The sequence below is a fragment of the Monodon monoceros genome, unplaced genomic scaffold (genome assembly GCF_005190385.1).
Source record: "Monodon monoceros isolate NGI ecotype Baffin Bay Population unplaced genomic scaffold, NGI_Narwhal_1 Super_Scaffold_22, whole genome shotgun sequence".
In the NCBI taxonomy this organism is placed as follows: domain Eukaryota; kingdom Metazoa; phylum Chordata; class Mammalia; order Artiodactyla; family Monodontidae; genus Monodon; species Monodon monoceros.
The window spans coordinates 35,366,853-35,382,103 of record NW_021703779.1 but is presented as its reverse complement, the minus strand read 5'-3'; the positions used below and the strand labels follow the sequence as shown (position 1 = coordinate 35,382,103).

At 49.9% G+C, this 15,251-nt stretch overlaps 1 protein-coding gene across 1 annotated transcript in view; it reads left to right on the top strand.

Moving 5' to 3' along the window:
• BCOR (BCL6 corepressor) overlaps positions 1-10,702 on the top strand; it is a 42,826-nt gene extending 32,124 nt beyond the window's left edge. The window contains exons 8-14 of the mRNA XM_029240168.1: positions 19-344; positions 676-930; positions 5,704-5,870; positions 7,062-7,207; positions 7,640-7,717; positions 7,920-8,076; positions 9,542-10,702. Of these exons, the coding sequence (XP_029096001.1) occupies positions 19-344; positions 676-930; positions 5,704-5,870; positions 7,062-7,207; positions 7,640-7,717; positions 7,920-8,076; positions 9,542-9,833 (1,421 nt within the window). The 3' untranslated portion in view covers positions 9,834-10,702. The remainder of the gene's footprint in view (positions 1-18; positions 345-675; positions 931-5,703; positions 5,871-7,061; positions 7,208-7,639; positions 7,718-7,919; positions 8,077-9,541) is intronic.
• The last annotated feature ends 4,549 nt before the right edge of the window (positions 10,703-15,251 follow it).

Here is a 15,251-nt window from a genome sequence, read left to right as displayed (position 1 = left end):
CCCCCCCTGTGGATTCAGCCTTGCCTGTGTTCTCCGGCTCTCCGCCCGTGAAGGGCCTTTCATCCACCAATGCAAGCGGCCGAAAGCAGACTCAGCCAAGCTGCACGCCAGCCTCAGGACTGCCTACCAAACATGACCAAGTTAAAGAAAGCCAGAAGACAGATGTGGTGTGCATGGACGTAGAAGAGGATTGCCAGGCTACGTCCCTGCTGCAGAAATACACCGACAACAGCGAGAAACCATCTGGGAAGCGACTGTGCAAAACCAAGCATTTGATCCCTCAGGAGCCCAGGCGGGGCTTGCCACTGCCAGGGGACTACTACGTGGACAATGCCGATGGCAAGGTACCTCTTGCCCCCTGGCTCTCCCCCGCCCCTCGGGCCTGTGCGAGCACATCCCGCCTGCCTACTTCTCTGCTTCTGGGGACAAAGCTTTCCTTTTCCCGAACCCCTCCCCCCAGAACGTCACTGCCCCTTCCTAGGGGACCTGTCTCCTGGGTGGTGGTGAAGTTTCCAGCTAGTAAAAATGCAACCCCTTCCTCCCACCCCGCCTCCCCGAGACAGAGAGGAGGAAAAGTGCTTTCCTCCACTCAGGTTTGTAACTCAGGGAGGAGGGGAACCAGGCGGGTGGTGGAAGGACAGCCTGAAATGTGTGTGCTGCGTGGTTTCGTGATAGGTGACCGTCCGGAGATTTCGAAAGCGGCCTGAGCCCAGTTCCGACTATGATCTTTCGCCGGCCAAGCAGGACCAGAAGCCCTTGGACCGTTTGCAGCAATTGCTACCAGGTTCCCAGGCCTCGCAGCTGACATGCTCGAGCTCCCCTCCAGAGACCACCCAGTCCCGCCCAATGCCACCGGAAGCGCGGAGACTTATTGTCAATAAGAACGCGGGCGAGACCCTCCTACAGCGGGCCGCCCGGCTTGGCTACGAGGTGAGCATCCTTGTGGGTGCCCCGGATTCAGGATCCGCCGGCTGCTGCTCCTTGGGTGGGAGACGCACTGGCTGGGGATGGGGGGCGGGTCTCAGAGCCACGTGGTGGGCTGGGCGTTCCAGCGGAACGTTTGTGTTGGCCACCCCCCCGCTCACACTGCCGGCTCTTCGGTGGCTTGTTCAGTCGTGGTGCGAAAAGAAAGGCAGGCCTCTCTGATGTTCCGTTCACGTTCAGGCAGGTAGGCTGCTTCGGCCAGTCCGGCTCACTTATCTCTGATATAAAATCTGACCTAACCCAGGGCTTGGCGACCAGGGGAATTTTAATGAGCCCTTTTGGATCCTGAGTAGCAAGAGAGAGAGTAGTTATTAGCTCTGTTGGGTTACTTGTGCTGTTTGGGGCGGGGTGATGCCCCTGTGGGGTAGCGGGTGGGAAGTGTCTGTGCAGAGTAGGGGTGGGAGTGGGGCAGACCTGAGCAGTCTCTTTCTGAGAGGGCACAGGAGCCGAGGGCTGATGGGCGGGGGGGGGGGGGGGGGTTGAGCCTTGCGCAGAACTCCCTGTCCACACCGCTGTATCCCAACCCAGCACGGCTGGTGACAGCGATAGTCTCTATTGCTAGAGCAACATAGACAGAAAGATAGCTGATATCTTTCTAAGCCCGTGTGATCTGTAGTAACTCCTTTCACCCTTTTAACATCTTCACGTGGGAGTAACGAGTACTAGCCCACCACTCCCCGCCACACTTCTCGCCAAGACTGGCTCACATTGGAGTTGCCCTTTTTACAGTTCAAAACCTCTGTGAGACAGATGACTCCCTCTGCCCTGTGCAGTTCCCCCACCATACCTGTCAGTAGAAATTGTGATGTAATAGCCCACAGGGCAAAGGCATTTTTTTGTGCTGGCATCAGCCCTCTGGGAGTTGAATGGTGACAGTAAAATGCGGCTCAGCAGGCCGAGGGTGGAGGTGTGGACGAGCACTGGGGTGGCAGGACCCAGGCTGGCCCGGAGCCCTGGCGCCCACACCCTCAGCCAGCTCTGTGCCCCTGTCCCCCGTCTCCCCCGTCGCCCCCCGCCCCCCCGCCACCGTCCATAGTGCCGTGAGCCCTTCGAGGTGAGCCTGCCTTGGCCCTAAGGCATGACTGTGGGCGGGAAGTTGGAAGCTCTAGGGCTATGCTTAGTTTGGGGGTGTTTTTTTTGTTGTTGGTTGAATGTGCTGTTGTTTATATCTACACGTCTCTTGGAGACCTCGCCACTAGCTAGAGAGCACTTTCTGGTAGTTAGCGCAGTTACTTGCAGGTGAAGTCCAAGGAGCGCGCAGTTGGTTTCCCAAGAGCTGAGAGCAGCAGCGCCTAGGAGGACAGAGCAGACGTTGCAGAGTGCTGAGCTAGACCCCCCCCCGTGGTTGAGAAAATAGACTCCTTGCTTCCAGCAAACGCTGGAGGTGGGGGGGAGCCCCCTAACCCCAACTTTTGGGTTAGGTTGAGAAAATAGATTCCCGCTTCCAGCAAATGCTGGAGATGGGGGGGGGCGGGGTGCTCCTGCACCCGCCGTGGAGGGCGGGGCTCCTAGCCCCACCTGTGAACTTGGCATCATTTCCAGCAGTCTCCCTTTGGGACCAGAGACCTCAAAAGACCCTGGTTGGTCCTCTAAGACAGTTTCCATTTCGGTTTGGTGGGTCTGAGGCCTGGACCAAGGGGCACTAGATCCATACTTTTTCAGGCTACCTGGCCTTTGATTGCACGGGAAGCCTTGGGAATGTTTATGGTCGGATTTGTTTTTTTTCTTCAAATGTAAATTTCAGTATGTAGATTACACAGATCACCAGTTTTGATGCTGGACATTGTGACAAGTAGATGAACACTTTCAACTTTGAATCCAACTTTCTGGGATTTCTCTGGGCAGAATTTTAAATGTTGGGATGATGGCCCAGTTGGGAGATGGGGCACCTTAAACCTTTTAAAATTGAAGGACAGTTTGCTTAACCAGATAAGGGTGTGGTTTGGGAGGGTTTTCCTGAAGTTTTGTCTTCAGCATTCTTGGTTGTTTTCTTCTGCTTAGCCAAAGATACCATGTGCAGTATAAAGGCTGTCTGAGCTTTATGTCGTGATAATCTGGCTCTGGAAGTCTAGAAACACACTCTGGCTTCAGATCCGCGTTAAATAGATCACTTGCGTGGCCGAAGACCTCAAACCTTTCCCTCCTGGGAAAAAGGCTAAACGCCAGCGTGCGACCACGTGCTTGTGCCTTTAGCGGTGATGGTTAAATTTTCTATGAATTGAATAAATCATGTTTTTTAAAAAGTTAATGAGGCATTTAATTAATTAACAACGTCGGGTTTATGGCCTTTATGGTTACATTTTGCGGGTAATGGCATTCGGCTTATAGCCGCTTAACAGACAGTTGTCCAACAAAAGCAGTTTGATTTTGCTTGGGAATGGGTGGGCTGCCCTTCAAACGCTCCCGTTTATTTCTAGCGGAGAAAATAAACCAAGAAATGTGTTGCGTAGACAGACTCGCCCCGCCTCTTCACCTTTCAGTTAGGGAAACTGTTGGTGACGACGGTTGCCATCCATTTAGAGGCCATCACCCTCCTAGCGAGGAGAGTGTAGTCAGCCCACTTGAGCCCCAACGGAGAAGGCCTGTGGGATGCTCGTCACAGCTGGATTGCATCCCTCTAACTGGGGCCCTCTTGGGCCTTTTGAATCTTCCCAGCTGACCAGGTACCAAAGACCTGAGTTATAGGTCTAGTACTTCACGTTAACTGAACTTGGGGTTTAATATCTCTGGGCCTCAGTTTCCAAGTGTTGAATGAGGAGGGTAGTACTACCTTCCTTTCCTGACATCTCCTGGGTTCCTGTGGATGACAGAAGACGTGGTATCAACGTGGTTGAGTTAGGACAGCCCGTGGCAAAAAGTCTGACCTGGCCGTGGGGCTACTGCTGCCTTTGCTGCCATCCTCCAGGAGGAGAAGAGAGTTGACTTACCTAACATCAGCTTGGACGGCCTTTCGTTTCTAGGTACCCTTGAATCGGCCCTAGTCGTGACGAAGGTTTCCAGGTGAAGGCCATGATTGTCACAGCAGATAAACCCAGGGTTGAGTAAATTGATCTGTGCACAGCAGTTGGTGGCGTTCAGACCTGATCCCAGAGCCACGTGACAGGGCCTCCCCCTGGCTGGGGCACACAACTCATTAGCTTGCAGCCGTCCACTCAAGTCTGGCTAGTGAGGGCCTGCTGAAAGAGCAGCAGCTTCATGCGGTATCCTGGATACCAGGGCTCGGGGCAGGTGGCCTGGGAGCCCAGAGGATTGTGGGCTTTATGACAGGTTGGGATCTGAGCGGAGAAACGCATTCGTGGGCGTGCCTTTTCTCTTCCTCCTCTTGTTTTGGAAGGGAGCTGCCGCAGTGACCTGAAGTAACAGGGCACCGACGGCCAGGTTTACCAGCATGCCCCATTAGGTTCACGTGGTGAGCAAATGGAACATTCTGGTTCGCTCCCAAGTGAGTGGCCACCTTTGATTGGCGTGTCCTCCAAAGGGCATAAAAGGTTTCACAGAACCCATCTCGCACTTACGGGCGGCTAGAATGACCCCCGTTTTAGGTTTAACAGATAAGTTACCTGAGAGATGTCACAAGGAGGCCTGCTCTGACCCCATCCCATCCCCCCTTACGCAGCAGACCATGTGTTGGGCCACATGCAAGTGCTGCCTACTCCCAGCTCTCAGAACCTGATAGCTCTCTGCTGGGCATGACTTAACCAGTATAAACAGTATAACGTATTTTCTGGTGGCACATGCTTTTGACGTGTTTGAAAACTTTCTTAAGGTGATAAAACATTGAATAAATTACTGCTCTGCTTACTGGGAGTGGCCCATATTAATATTTTAACAAGCCAAAGAAGTAAGATTAATAACAGTGATTCTAACGCACAGCGTTGACACAGGACACCTTCGGAGTGGGGGAGGGTGAACGTTTTATTTGATTCTTAAAATGTGGAGGTTGCAGCATGTGGTATATCAGGCTCCTGTCATTAACTTGAGTAAATATGAAAATATTAGACTGATTCTGCCCCGAGAGGCTGGAGTGAGGCAAAATACAGGGTGGGCTTATTGGAAGCAGCATTTTGTGTCATTCCTCGAGGATGGAGAGAGAGAGCTTCTCTTTAACTCTACTTAACATACAAACAAGAGCGTCTGAGGCCCAGGTTCTGATTTGGGGTCTTAACAGGGGGCGCGAGGATGTAGCTGACCTGGGTGTCCCTCCTTCTCTAAGCTGGGGAACGTTCTCTGGCTGACTTAAGCTCTCTTTAAGCATTGGTCAGCCATACTTCTATCTGAACTTGTGTTATCATCCACTACCACCGACTGAACGGGCCCATCAAGTGAGGATGGTCTGTGCTCGGCAATGTGTCATCTAAGATGTTAGCAGCCGTGACACCTCTGTACTGGTCACGTCGGCCCCTGGGCTGAGGGCTTTCAACGCTATCCGAATGCGTCCTCTCAGCAGCCCTATGGACGCTTGGAGAAGTTCACGGGTAACTTGCCCGTGGCCAGGCCACTGGTGCAGCAGAGCCTTAGACAACACTGTCTGCATCTCCAAGCCCTTCGCACGCACTCTTGCCCCGCCCCAAGATGCCTGCCGCCTGCCCGCGCCATGGTGGGCTTTTGGACCCACGGATGTATGCCTTTGAAAGTGGGCACCGCCAGGCTATGGAGAGGTCACCCTTGCAGGGTTCACTGTATGGTGGTCTGATGGTATCTCCTCTCCTCTCCCCGTAGGAAGTGGTCTTGTACTGCCTGGAGAACAAGATTTGTGATGTGAACCACCGCGACAACGCGGGTTACTGCGCCCTGCACGAGGCTTGTGCAAGGGGTTGGCTCAACATTGTACGACACCTCCTCGAATATGGCGCCGATGTCAACTGCAGTGCCCAGGATGGAACCAGGTCAGTGGCGGTCTTCCTCTTGGCCTGGCCCTGCTGGGGCATAGGCAGTGGTTCTCAGGGTGTGCGGGGAAGCCCAGAAGGGAAGACGGAGAGTGAGTGCCACGTAAGCACACTGATGGCGGAGACCTCTAGAATGGAATCGGACAGATCTTTCTGGCAAATCTCCATAGAACTTTAAAACTTTGTGACGCTATTATTTCAGGGGCAGAAAGTCCCTGAAAATGTTGGGCCTGCCTGAGTAATCAGGGGTGTTCTCTTTTAAGACCCTGGACTCTCCACCAGCGTCTGTTGAATCACAATATTTAAAATATATGTGAGTTGAAAGTGCCAGGAGCACAGACAGGTCCGATGGCGACTGGCTTGATAGGACCTGCCGTGTCCACCCACATCCCCGGGCCTGGCCCCCACTCTGTCCTTGACCTCGGTTTATTGGCCAGAGGCCCAGGTCTGAGTCAGCCCAAGCATCTTCCTGGTTGTGCCTGGGATGCTACCACGAGGCAGGGCACTGGCGCTTTCCTGACAGTCATAAAATTAGCAAAACCGAAAGGTATTTTGGTGGTTCGTGGTTTCCAAATAGCATTCTTTCTGGATGGCACTGCGGACAGCGCTCCTGACCCCAGCGGACACAGGCAGGAGGACTCTGTACCCTCCTGAGAACTCGCCCTGCCTGTCGACTGCTTCTGGGCGTGAGGGTTGATCACTCATCTCCAAGTTGGTTTCAGGAGAGGTTCCGCTTTGCCCCTAGTTTCTTTTACAAACTGCACTTCTTTTTGGTTTTGTTTGTAATGGTATAACGATTGCTTGTCGTATTGGCTTCCATGATGCTGGGATTCTTCCCCCCACCCCGCCGTAAGTTATCTTCTTACAGTCTGTCACTATTTAAGTTCATTGGAAACGTTTTCATCGTGGCCTGAGTTCCTCCTTGGGCCGTGCATTAAGAGAGATTTGCATTTAAGAATTAGGCCTGAGATAGTCCCTTCACCTGTCCTGTAAAGGGTTATGTGTCGAACTAACAGAGTCACGGGCCAGTCACAGTGCCTCCGTTCCCTACGTGGAGTGGCAGTGACCGTACACTCGCCTCCTCGGTGAAATAGCGCGCCTACAAGGCTTGGCCGCACACGCTCGATTTGGCCCTGCGTCGCTAGAAGCACGCGTCGCGTGCACAGGTGTAACCCCCCGCACCTCTCCTAGGCCTCTCCACGATGCTGTCGAGAATGATCATCTCGAAATTGTCCGCTTGCTCCTCTCCTATGGTGCTGATCCCACCCTGGCTACATACTCAGGTAGAACCATCATGAAAATGACCCACAGCGAACTCCTGGAGAAGTTCTTAACAGGTATGACGGAGATCAAGAAACGGTCTTGTTCAAGCATCTAGACGGTGACTTCACAGGCTTTCACCTGGCTCCCCCCTACCCCCACCCCCCCGTTTACCCTAAGTGACACTTTACTGGGAAAAGTGGCCTAACGTTAGTCTGTCAAAGAAGAGATACATACTTTGAGTTTGGCAAGGGAGGGCTGGAAAACTCTCAGCTAGCCAGGCTAGCTTTTGTTTGGCAGGCTGGGGCGGTGAGGCGGGCAGTCCCTCAGGGAGGTGGGTGGACGCGTGGGTAGGTTTCAGTCAGGTACCTGGAGGCGTGTGCAGTGGGACTTGTCGGGAGGTGACACCATCCCCGGCGTGAGATGTTCCCGAGCTCCAGCAGCATTTGCCCCTTGCCAGCAGGCGTTATCTTGTTTCTCTCTCTCCCTCTCTCCCCCTCTCTCTCCAGACTATTTAAACGACCTGCAGGTTCCTGATGACTATGACCCCAGTGGCTCTTGGGAGTTCTACGGCAGCTCTGTGTGTGGTGAGCAGCCTTGTTCGTTTCATTTGGGCGGGATGTGCACGAGCTACCGAACGTTTCTCTCTGGTGCGGGCGAGGGCTTGCGGGGGTGGTGGTGCTGTGAGCAGGGCTCACTCGGGAAATAATTTTTCCAGGGTCCTTTTTGGAGAACAGCTGGAATCTTGCTCCAGCTTACTGACCTCTCTCTTGTTTGCCTCCCGGTTAGAACCAGATGATGAAAGTGGTTACGATGTCTTAGCAAATCCCCCAGGACCGGAGGACCAGGATGACAGCGACGAGGCCTATGGTGACCTATTCGAATTTGAATTTTCCGAAAGCCCCCTTTTGCCATGTTACAACGTCCAGGTGTCCGTCGCTCAGGGGTGAGCGTGGCCAGCGTGTGGTCGAGAGCCAGCCCAGCTGCTCTATGGGGTGGCAGGAGTTAGAAATCCCCTTCAGCAGATGAAGGTGGATGGGTGGGGGGTGAGTGAATTCCTCACCAAGTGTCCACTGACCTCACATAATGCAGTAGAACTTTTCCAGAAAAGTGTGGGGGGTGGGAGGGCCCCCCAGCAAACTGCCTTCATTGGAACACACCCCTAGGGCCCAAAGGACACGGGAGTCAGTGACTGGAATCGCACAGTTTCAGTCACTAAACTCTTGGGGGAGGGATCCTCCCCAAACGGCTACCGTAGGGGCCTTCCAAGGCGCGTGAGGTCCACGGGACGATACTGACGTACCCTCTTCTCGTATAAGATTAGAGAAAGCCATATGTGGCACCTGGGATCTTATGTGTCTTCAGATTTGCTTAGATCGAGTCTTGTCCCCACGGTCGGGCCGCTGTGCCCCATGACCAACCCTTCGGAGTGAACACGTCAGGAGACCTTGCTCTGCTGTGTGTTGACCCCGGTGCCTAAGGAGTAGCATCCTCCTTGGACTCTGAGGCTGGGAACGTGTCTGCCTTTGTGGTGACATTCTATTCGGGATGGAGATCATAAGGCGTGGCAGGGTACCAGGAAGGATTGTACCACCTCCCTTCTCGAAAGAGCCTCACTCCCGGAAGCATTGAGGGGCGGGTTGGAGGTGTGGGAAAGGAAGGGAAAGCCAGGTGACCTCGAGTGAGGGCCGGAGGGGAGGAGAGATCAAAGAGGCGTTTGCCATCTCCCTTGGGTTGGCATACAGACTGGTTTTCCCCAGCGACTAGAACGGGGTGCACTTACTTGGAGAGGGGTGACCTGAGTTGTGACCAGAGCCAGGGCAGCACCGGGGTGGCCTGCAACGAGGCTCGTTCCAGGGACACTGCTCCTTCTTTTGTCTAAGTTGGCTGATCCGCCCTAGATGGTCTCTTAACACATGCACACGAGTCCAGAGTTCCCCCCCTAGAAGTAGATCTTCCGGGCTTCCCTGGTGGCGCAGTGGTTAAGAATCCGCCTGCCAACGCAGGGGACACGGGTTCGAGCCCTGGTCCGGGAAGATCCCACATGCCACGGAGCACCTAAGCCCGTGCGCCACAGCTACTGAGCCTGCGCTCTAGAGCCCGCGAGCCACAGCTACTGAAGCCCGTGCGCCTAGAGCCCGTAACAAGAGAACCCACCGCAGTGAGAAGCCCGCTCGCCGCAGCTAGAGAAAGCCCGTGCGCAGCAACAGACCCAACGCAGCCAAAAATAAATAAATAAATAAAAATTAAAAAGAAGTAGATCTTCTAAGGACAGTGGGTAGAGTGGCGGGTGGTGGGGTAATCAAAGTGGAAGTAACGGGCCCTTTCACCGCCAGGAGACGGGTAGTTCATAGTTGGGAGCCCTTCCCATTTTGCCGGAAACTCAAACCACTGTCCTTTCTCTGGTGCAGGCCTCGGAACTGGCTGTTGCTGTCAGACACGCTCAAGAAATTGAAAATGTCCTCCCGCATATTCCGCTGCAATTTCCCAAATGTAGAAATTGTCACCATCGCGGAGGCCGAGTTCTACCGGCAAGTGTCAGCAAGTCTCTTATTCTCTTGCCCCAAAGACCTGGAGTCCTTTAATCCGGAAAGTAAGGAGCTCTTAGATCTGGTGGAGTTCACGAACGAGCTTCAGACTCTGCTGGGCTCATCCATGGAGTGGCTCCACCCCAGCGACATGGACTCAGACGACTACTGGTGAGCTCGCCGGGGCCCGCCATGTACAGTGTGCCATAGTGTTAATCCTTGTGCATATGTGTCATAATACGACTATTTCTGTAAAGAAAGGACACTATTACATATGAAAATATCTCTTCTTTATATAAGAGACACGACTCCAGTCGGAAGGACTTAGAAACATGTTTTTTCTTTTTAAACTTTTAAGTCAGTTTTTATGAAGTTGTTATAATGTTTCTTTACTTTTCAATGCACACATGCTTTGGGATATGTTTGTTTTTACTCGGAACAATTGTTTCTTTTCTTTTTTAAGGAGAAAAAAAAATAAGGAAAAGGAGCTCCACACTTTGACTTAATTTCGTACAAAGCTCCGACGACAGAGGCCATAACTGTTGAGAGTGTGGTCAGAACCGTGTGGTTGGTTTGGGGGGTTGAATTCGGGGAAGGCACTTGGCGACGTTGTAACTTTATGTTTTGTTTACAGAGTACCTGCTCAGGCCAGGTCAATGCTATTGGATGTGATCCAGTAGTGTGTAATATAAATTCAAACCATATCCACACACAACAACTAATTGTATGAAACTTTTATATCCTAATTTAAAAGCTGTGAAATTAGTTTTCACGCATCAAACCGGATTGTTTATATGTTTAAACATTTTATGCTCTTATTTAAAGAAGACTTTGAGCTATTTTTTTCTGTACCCTGTAAAATACTGAAAACTAACATAATATGTTGAGGTTGCTTGAAATTGTACATAAAACTAAAATTTTCTGAATTGTGTGTTTATGTTTGAAATCTGTGTTTTAACTTTGTAAGTAAATTCTCTGCCTTTGTATTTATATTTTACAAAAATTTTCTTAAAAGGCAATAAACCTGTTGAGGAAAGGAGAAAATTGAAGCACCTTGTTTCCTATGTATTTTCCTAAAACATTACTGTTGCCACAATTTTTTTTTAAAGCGGTGTTGATGGTCGGTTCCCCATAGATAACTTTAGGGCAATTTATAGTCTCTATGAACTGAAACAGACTAGAGGATTTCAGGGGAGTGAGACTCTGAAGACAATTTGAAGTTCTATCCTGAAAACTCAATTCATAGACATATATGTTGATGTTTCTCAGATCCTTCTCAACCCTATCTCCTCTGATGCCCTAGTAGGCTTTTACATTGCCTTTGACCCTGATGGACTACAGTAGCTTCATCATGGCCAACCCTTTATCTTTGGGAATACTTTTTCCAGAAACAGGACTTTCATTGTGTCACTTCTCCCTCCAGACCTCGTGTTTTTCTGTTACCTTTTAACACGAAGTCCAAACCCGCTTGGCCCAGTAGTCAAGGCTTGTAGTTTTGACCACTCAGCTACTCTACTGCTCTTACTTCTTGCAGCAGTATCCCCGTTGGGTACTATCAATTTCCATCCTACATCCTTTTAATTCCTTCTTTCATTGCAGAGGCTAGAAACCTGAACACCACTAGACTCCCTTGCCGCTAGGATTCTGAATGGTCGGTTTGGAAGGCAGAGCGAGGTAGAGGTATCTTCCTGCTTTACTGGCTGCTGGTAAGAAGGGTTAGGGAGACATGCTGGCCAGTTTTAGTGACTTGACCAGCCTTCCAACACTGGGTCTTCAGCTTTGTGGGTAATGAGACGCAGTAGTGATCGTGGTGATGCCTGGATGACAACCTCAGCAGACTGTTCTTAAATCCAGTGGTTCCGGTGTCACCCCTGACTCACATTCCTCTAGCCCAGCATCTGATTCCTTGTATCAAGTCCACTTGGGATCAGAATGCCCTTAGTGCTTTTCAGTCTTGCAATGAACCCTGAGAACACCTAGGCAGAGTAGACGGAAGGGGCCGTGGAGATGACGTACTGGAGTGGGGTCGTAAAGTATGCAGAGGGAGGGGGACCTGCAAGCTCTGTGACCTGGCAGGTGGGAAAAGTGAGCCGTGTTTGGGAATGGGGAAACCCAGCACTGTCAGAGGTGCTGAGGGAGAGCCCATTGTTGGTGAGTACCAAATGATGCTTGGGATGTATCCTGAAGACAAAAGGGAACCAACAGTGTTCTTGATTTACTAATCTTTTGATCATAAACAAGTACACTTTCATTGCTTTAAAAAAAAATCCCAGCATTTCAGAAATAGAGGTTCTTGTCATCCCAAGCCAACCCTTCCTCCCATTCCCCGCCCCGGAGTTAAAACCAGTGTTCACAGTTTGCTGAATATTGTTTATTAGGAAGTCATCTCAGACAACAGGAGAGAAAGACAAAGTAAATAGCAAGACCTGAAGAAATGATCGAAACGAAAGAATACCAGTGAGCCTGAACTTCTGTAGGTAACAAGGAGCTCCTAAGAGCCCAAATAAAAGCAATGAGTAACTCCAAGTTACTTGGCTGTTTGTATTTGTGCCGGCAGTACGGGGGTGGGGGGGGGCCGAGACCAACTGAGGTTCTATCCTGGATGAAGGTCATTTTATTAATAAAGCCAAGAAAATAAGTGGGAGCCACAGGTTTAAGGGGTGCAGGGGAAGTAAGTAATGGGCTTGGTTTAGGAGGCATTTAAGGTTGTGGTTTATACGGCTGGAGGAGCTGTTGTTGAGTTAGAACATTTATTGTAAGAACCATCAGGGTGTTAGAAAACGTGGACAGAGAATAACTAGGGTATCTGACCCAGGGTATAGATGAGCTGCCCATGGCCTAGAAAAGTTTGGATGTCAAGGAATTCCCCATGGGTAAAGAGGAGGTACCATAGGTGTAGGCGCACCCGCCCCCCCCCCCCCCCCCCCCCCAATGGGAGCAGAGGGAGTGCACCCGCTGGGTGTAGAGGAGCTCTCCACAGTGAAGATACGGTATAAATGAGGTCATACTGGAGGCAGCGGGCTCCCAGGTATAGATTCGCTCATACTGCTTACCAAGGTGGAGAGTAGAAGTATGGTTCTTCTGAAGGTGCCTCTAAAGGTCAAGGTCGTTCCCTTTGTCTGGTCCTACCTCCTGGCTACAATGTGGTTGTGACCGCTATAGCCACAGCACCCACCCTGGACCATGAAGCATGGAAGTCAAGCACTCAATGTACTTGGAGGAGCCTGGGTACCTGAGGACCTAGTGGCACAGAGCCACCATACCAGCCCTGCCCTGCTCTGCCTGCCTTTTTATGTTTGAGAAAAATAAACAGTTCTGTTGAAGCCACTGTTATTTTGAGTTTTTCTACGACTCCCACCAAATCTGATCTTAATATGCTTATCATCTGTGTGCACTTGGGCATCTTCCTCTTTCAGCCTCATCAAATCGGCCCAAGAGTGTAACAGCAAAGGGGTGAAAACACCCAAATCACCATCAGCCGGGCCCTGTCTGAAGTAACAGTGGCACATCTGCACAGTGGGTACTGTGCAACTGTACAAGGAATTGAGAGCTAGCTCTAAATTGCTTTAGAAATGGTTACCTCTGGGTAAGGAAGAACAAGGTGCCAGGAAAAGGGGTGGAAACTTCACTTCTCTGAATGTTCTTAGAATAGCGATTTGACTTTAGAGTTTACATAATTATAAACCAAAAGCAATGTCAAATCAAAAAGCAAAATGAAACCAACCTTAACTATCCAGTCAGAAGCATAACCACATGGAAAGGAGCCACTTCAAGTGACTTTAAAACACAATAAAGTGATTGTATAATCCCTTGCCCCAAGGACAAAAAAGTACAGAAACGGTTTAGATTATTTTCACTAATCCTATCCTTGGCGATAGTGTCGGCATTGTTATGCTGTCCTGTTTGTGTCCTGAGATGAAGCAAAAAGTATTTGGCGTGGGAGAAAGGAGATGCAAATATAGGATTGGTGAGGTTAAATAGAAATTGTGTAGTCCTTGGGAATTCCCCGGCAGTCCAGTGGTTAGGACTCCATGCTTTCACTGCTGAAGGTGTGGGTTCGATCCCTGCTTGGGGAACTAAGATCCCGCCAGCCACGTGGTGTGGCCAAAAAAGAAACGAAAAGAAAAACAAATTGTGTAGTCCTGAACTTGAATTAGAAGTATCAGTATGCACTCATGATGAATTAGAAAAAAAGGTTTCCTTCTGTCCACTGAAAGTGCTTAGAAATAATAACTAATAGAAATGAGCACCACCAACTCCCAGACTGTGGTTTCTAAATACCTTTTCTCACTAAAGAGAATGGAGGTTCCTTTGAGAAATGGTTGATCCCAGTGGGAGTTGGCAGGGAGTATGGACATACACAATATAAGCTGGTAGGGCTGTGTCAGACTCAGTAGCCAACTTGGAGAAGCCCCTATAAATATGGGCCACTTTTTAGCATCAGTGAGGATAACTGCAAAGAATATAAAGTAGTTCCCTACCCCACCCCCCCACATCTGCAGTTTCGCTTTCTGAGGTTTCAGTTACCGACGGTCAACCTTGGTCCGAAAATATTAAATGGAAAATTCCAGAAACAATTCATAAGTTCTAAACTGTGCACTGTCCTGAGTAGCATGATGAAATTTTGCTCCGTCCTGCTCAGTCCTGCCCAGGATGTGAATCGTCCCTTTGTCCAGCTTATCCACGCTGTACATGCTACCCCCGCCTGTTAGTCACTTAGTAGGCAACTGGGTCATCAGATCAACCGTCGCGGTATCGTAGCCCCTGGGTATAGGGTTTGATACTGTCTGCAGTTTCAGGCATCCACTGGGGGGTCTTGGAACGTATCCCCCATTGATAAGGGGGGAGTACGGTAAACATTAAATATGTTCAAATCCATGAGTTCATGATGAATGGTATATATAAAACAAACTCATGGATGTCTTTGGAGGGATGATAGGGAAAACCTCATCATTTGAAACTGGCAAATATAGGAGGAAAAATGAAGCGTCTCCCTGCCTTTCCTACATGAAATGTTTTGCTTTACAACAGTATTACAGCCAATGTAAGGTGTTACCAGGTTTCAACCCTTAATGATGAGCCTCCAGACCAGCGCTGCCCAATAGAAATATGTGAGTCACCTGTGTAATTTAGAATATTCTAATAACTACATTTTTTATTCAGAGGTGTTTTGGGGTTTTGTTTCTTTTTTTTAGAGGGTTTTTTTTTCTTTGTTTGTTTTTGGCCATGCCATGCGGCTTATGGGATCTTAGTTCCCCAACCAGGGATTGAACCCGGGCCCTCAGCAGTGAAAGCGTGGAGTCTGAACCACTGGACTGCCAGGGAATTGCCTAGTAGCTACATTTTAAAAAGGGAAAAGAAACAGATGAAATTAATCTTAATATTTTAACTTAATATATGCAAAGCATTACCATTTCAACACGTTATCAATATAAAAATCGTTATTAACGAGATAGTTTACTTTTGTTTTTTTCTACTAAAACTTTAAAAAAAATCCAATTTATATTTTATAGCCCTTTTCAATTTGGACTGGCCACATTTCAAGTACTCAGTAGCCACGTATGGCAAGTGGCTACCATACTGGACAATGCAC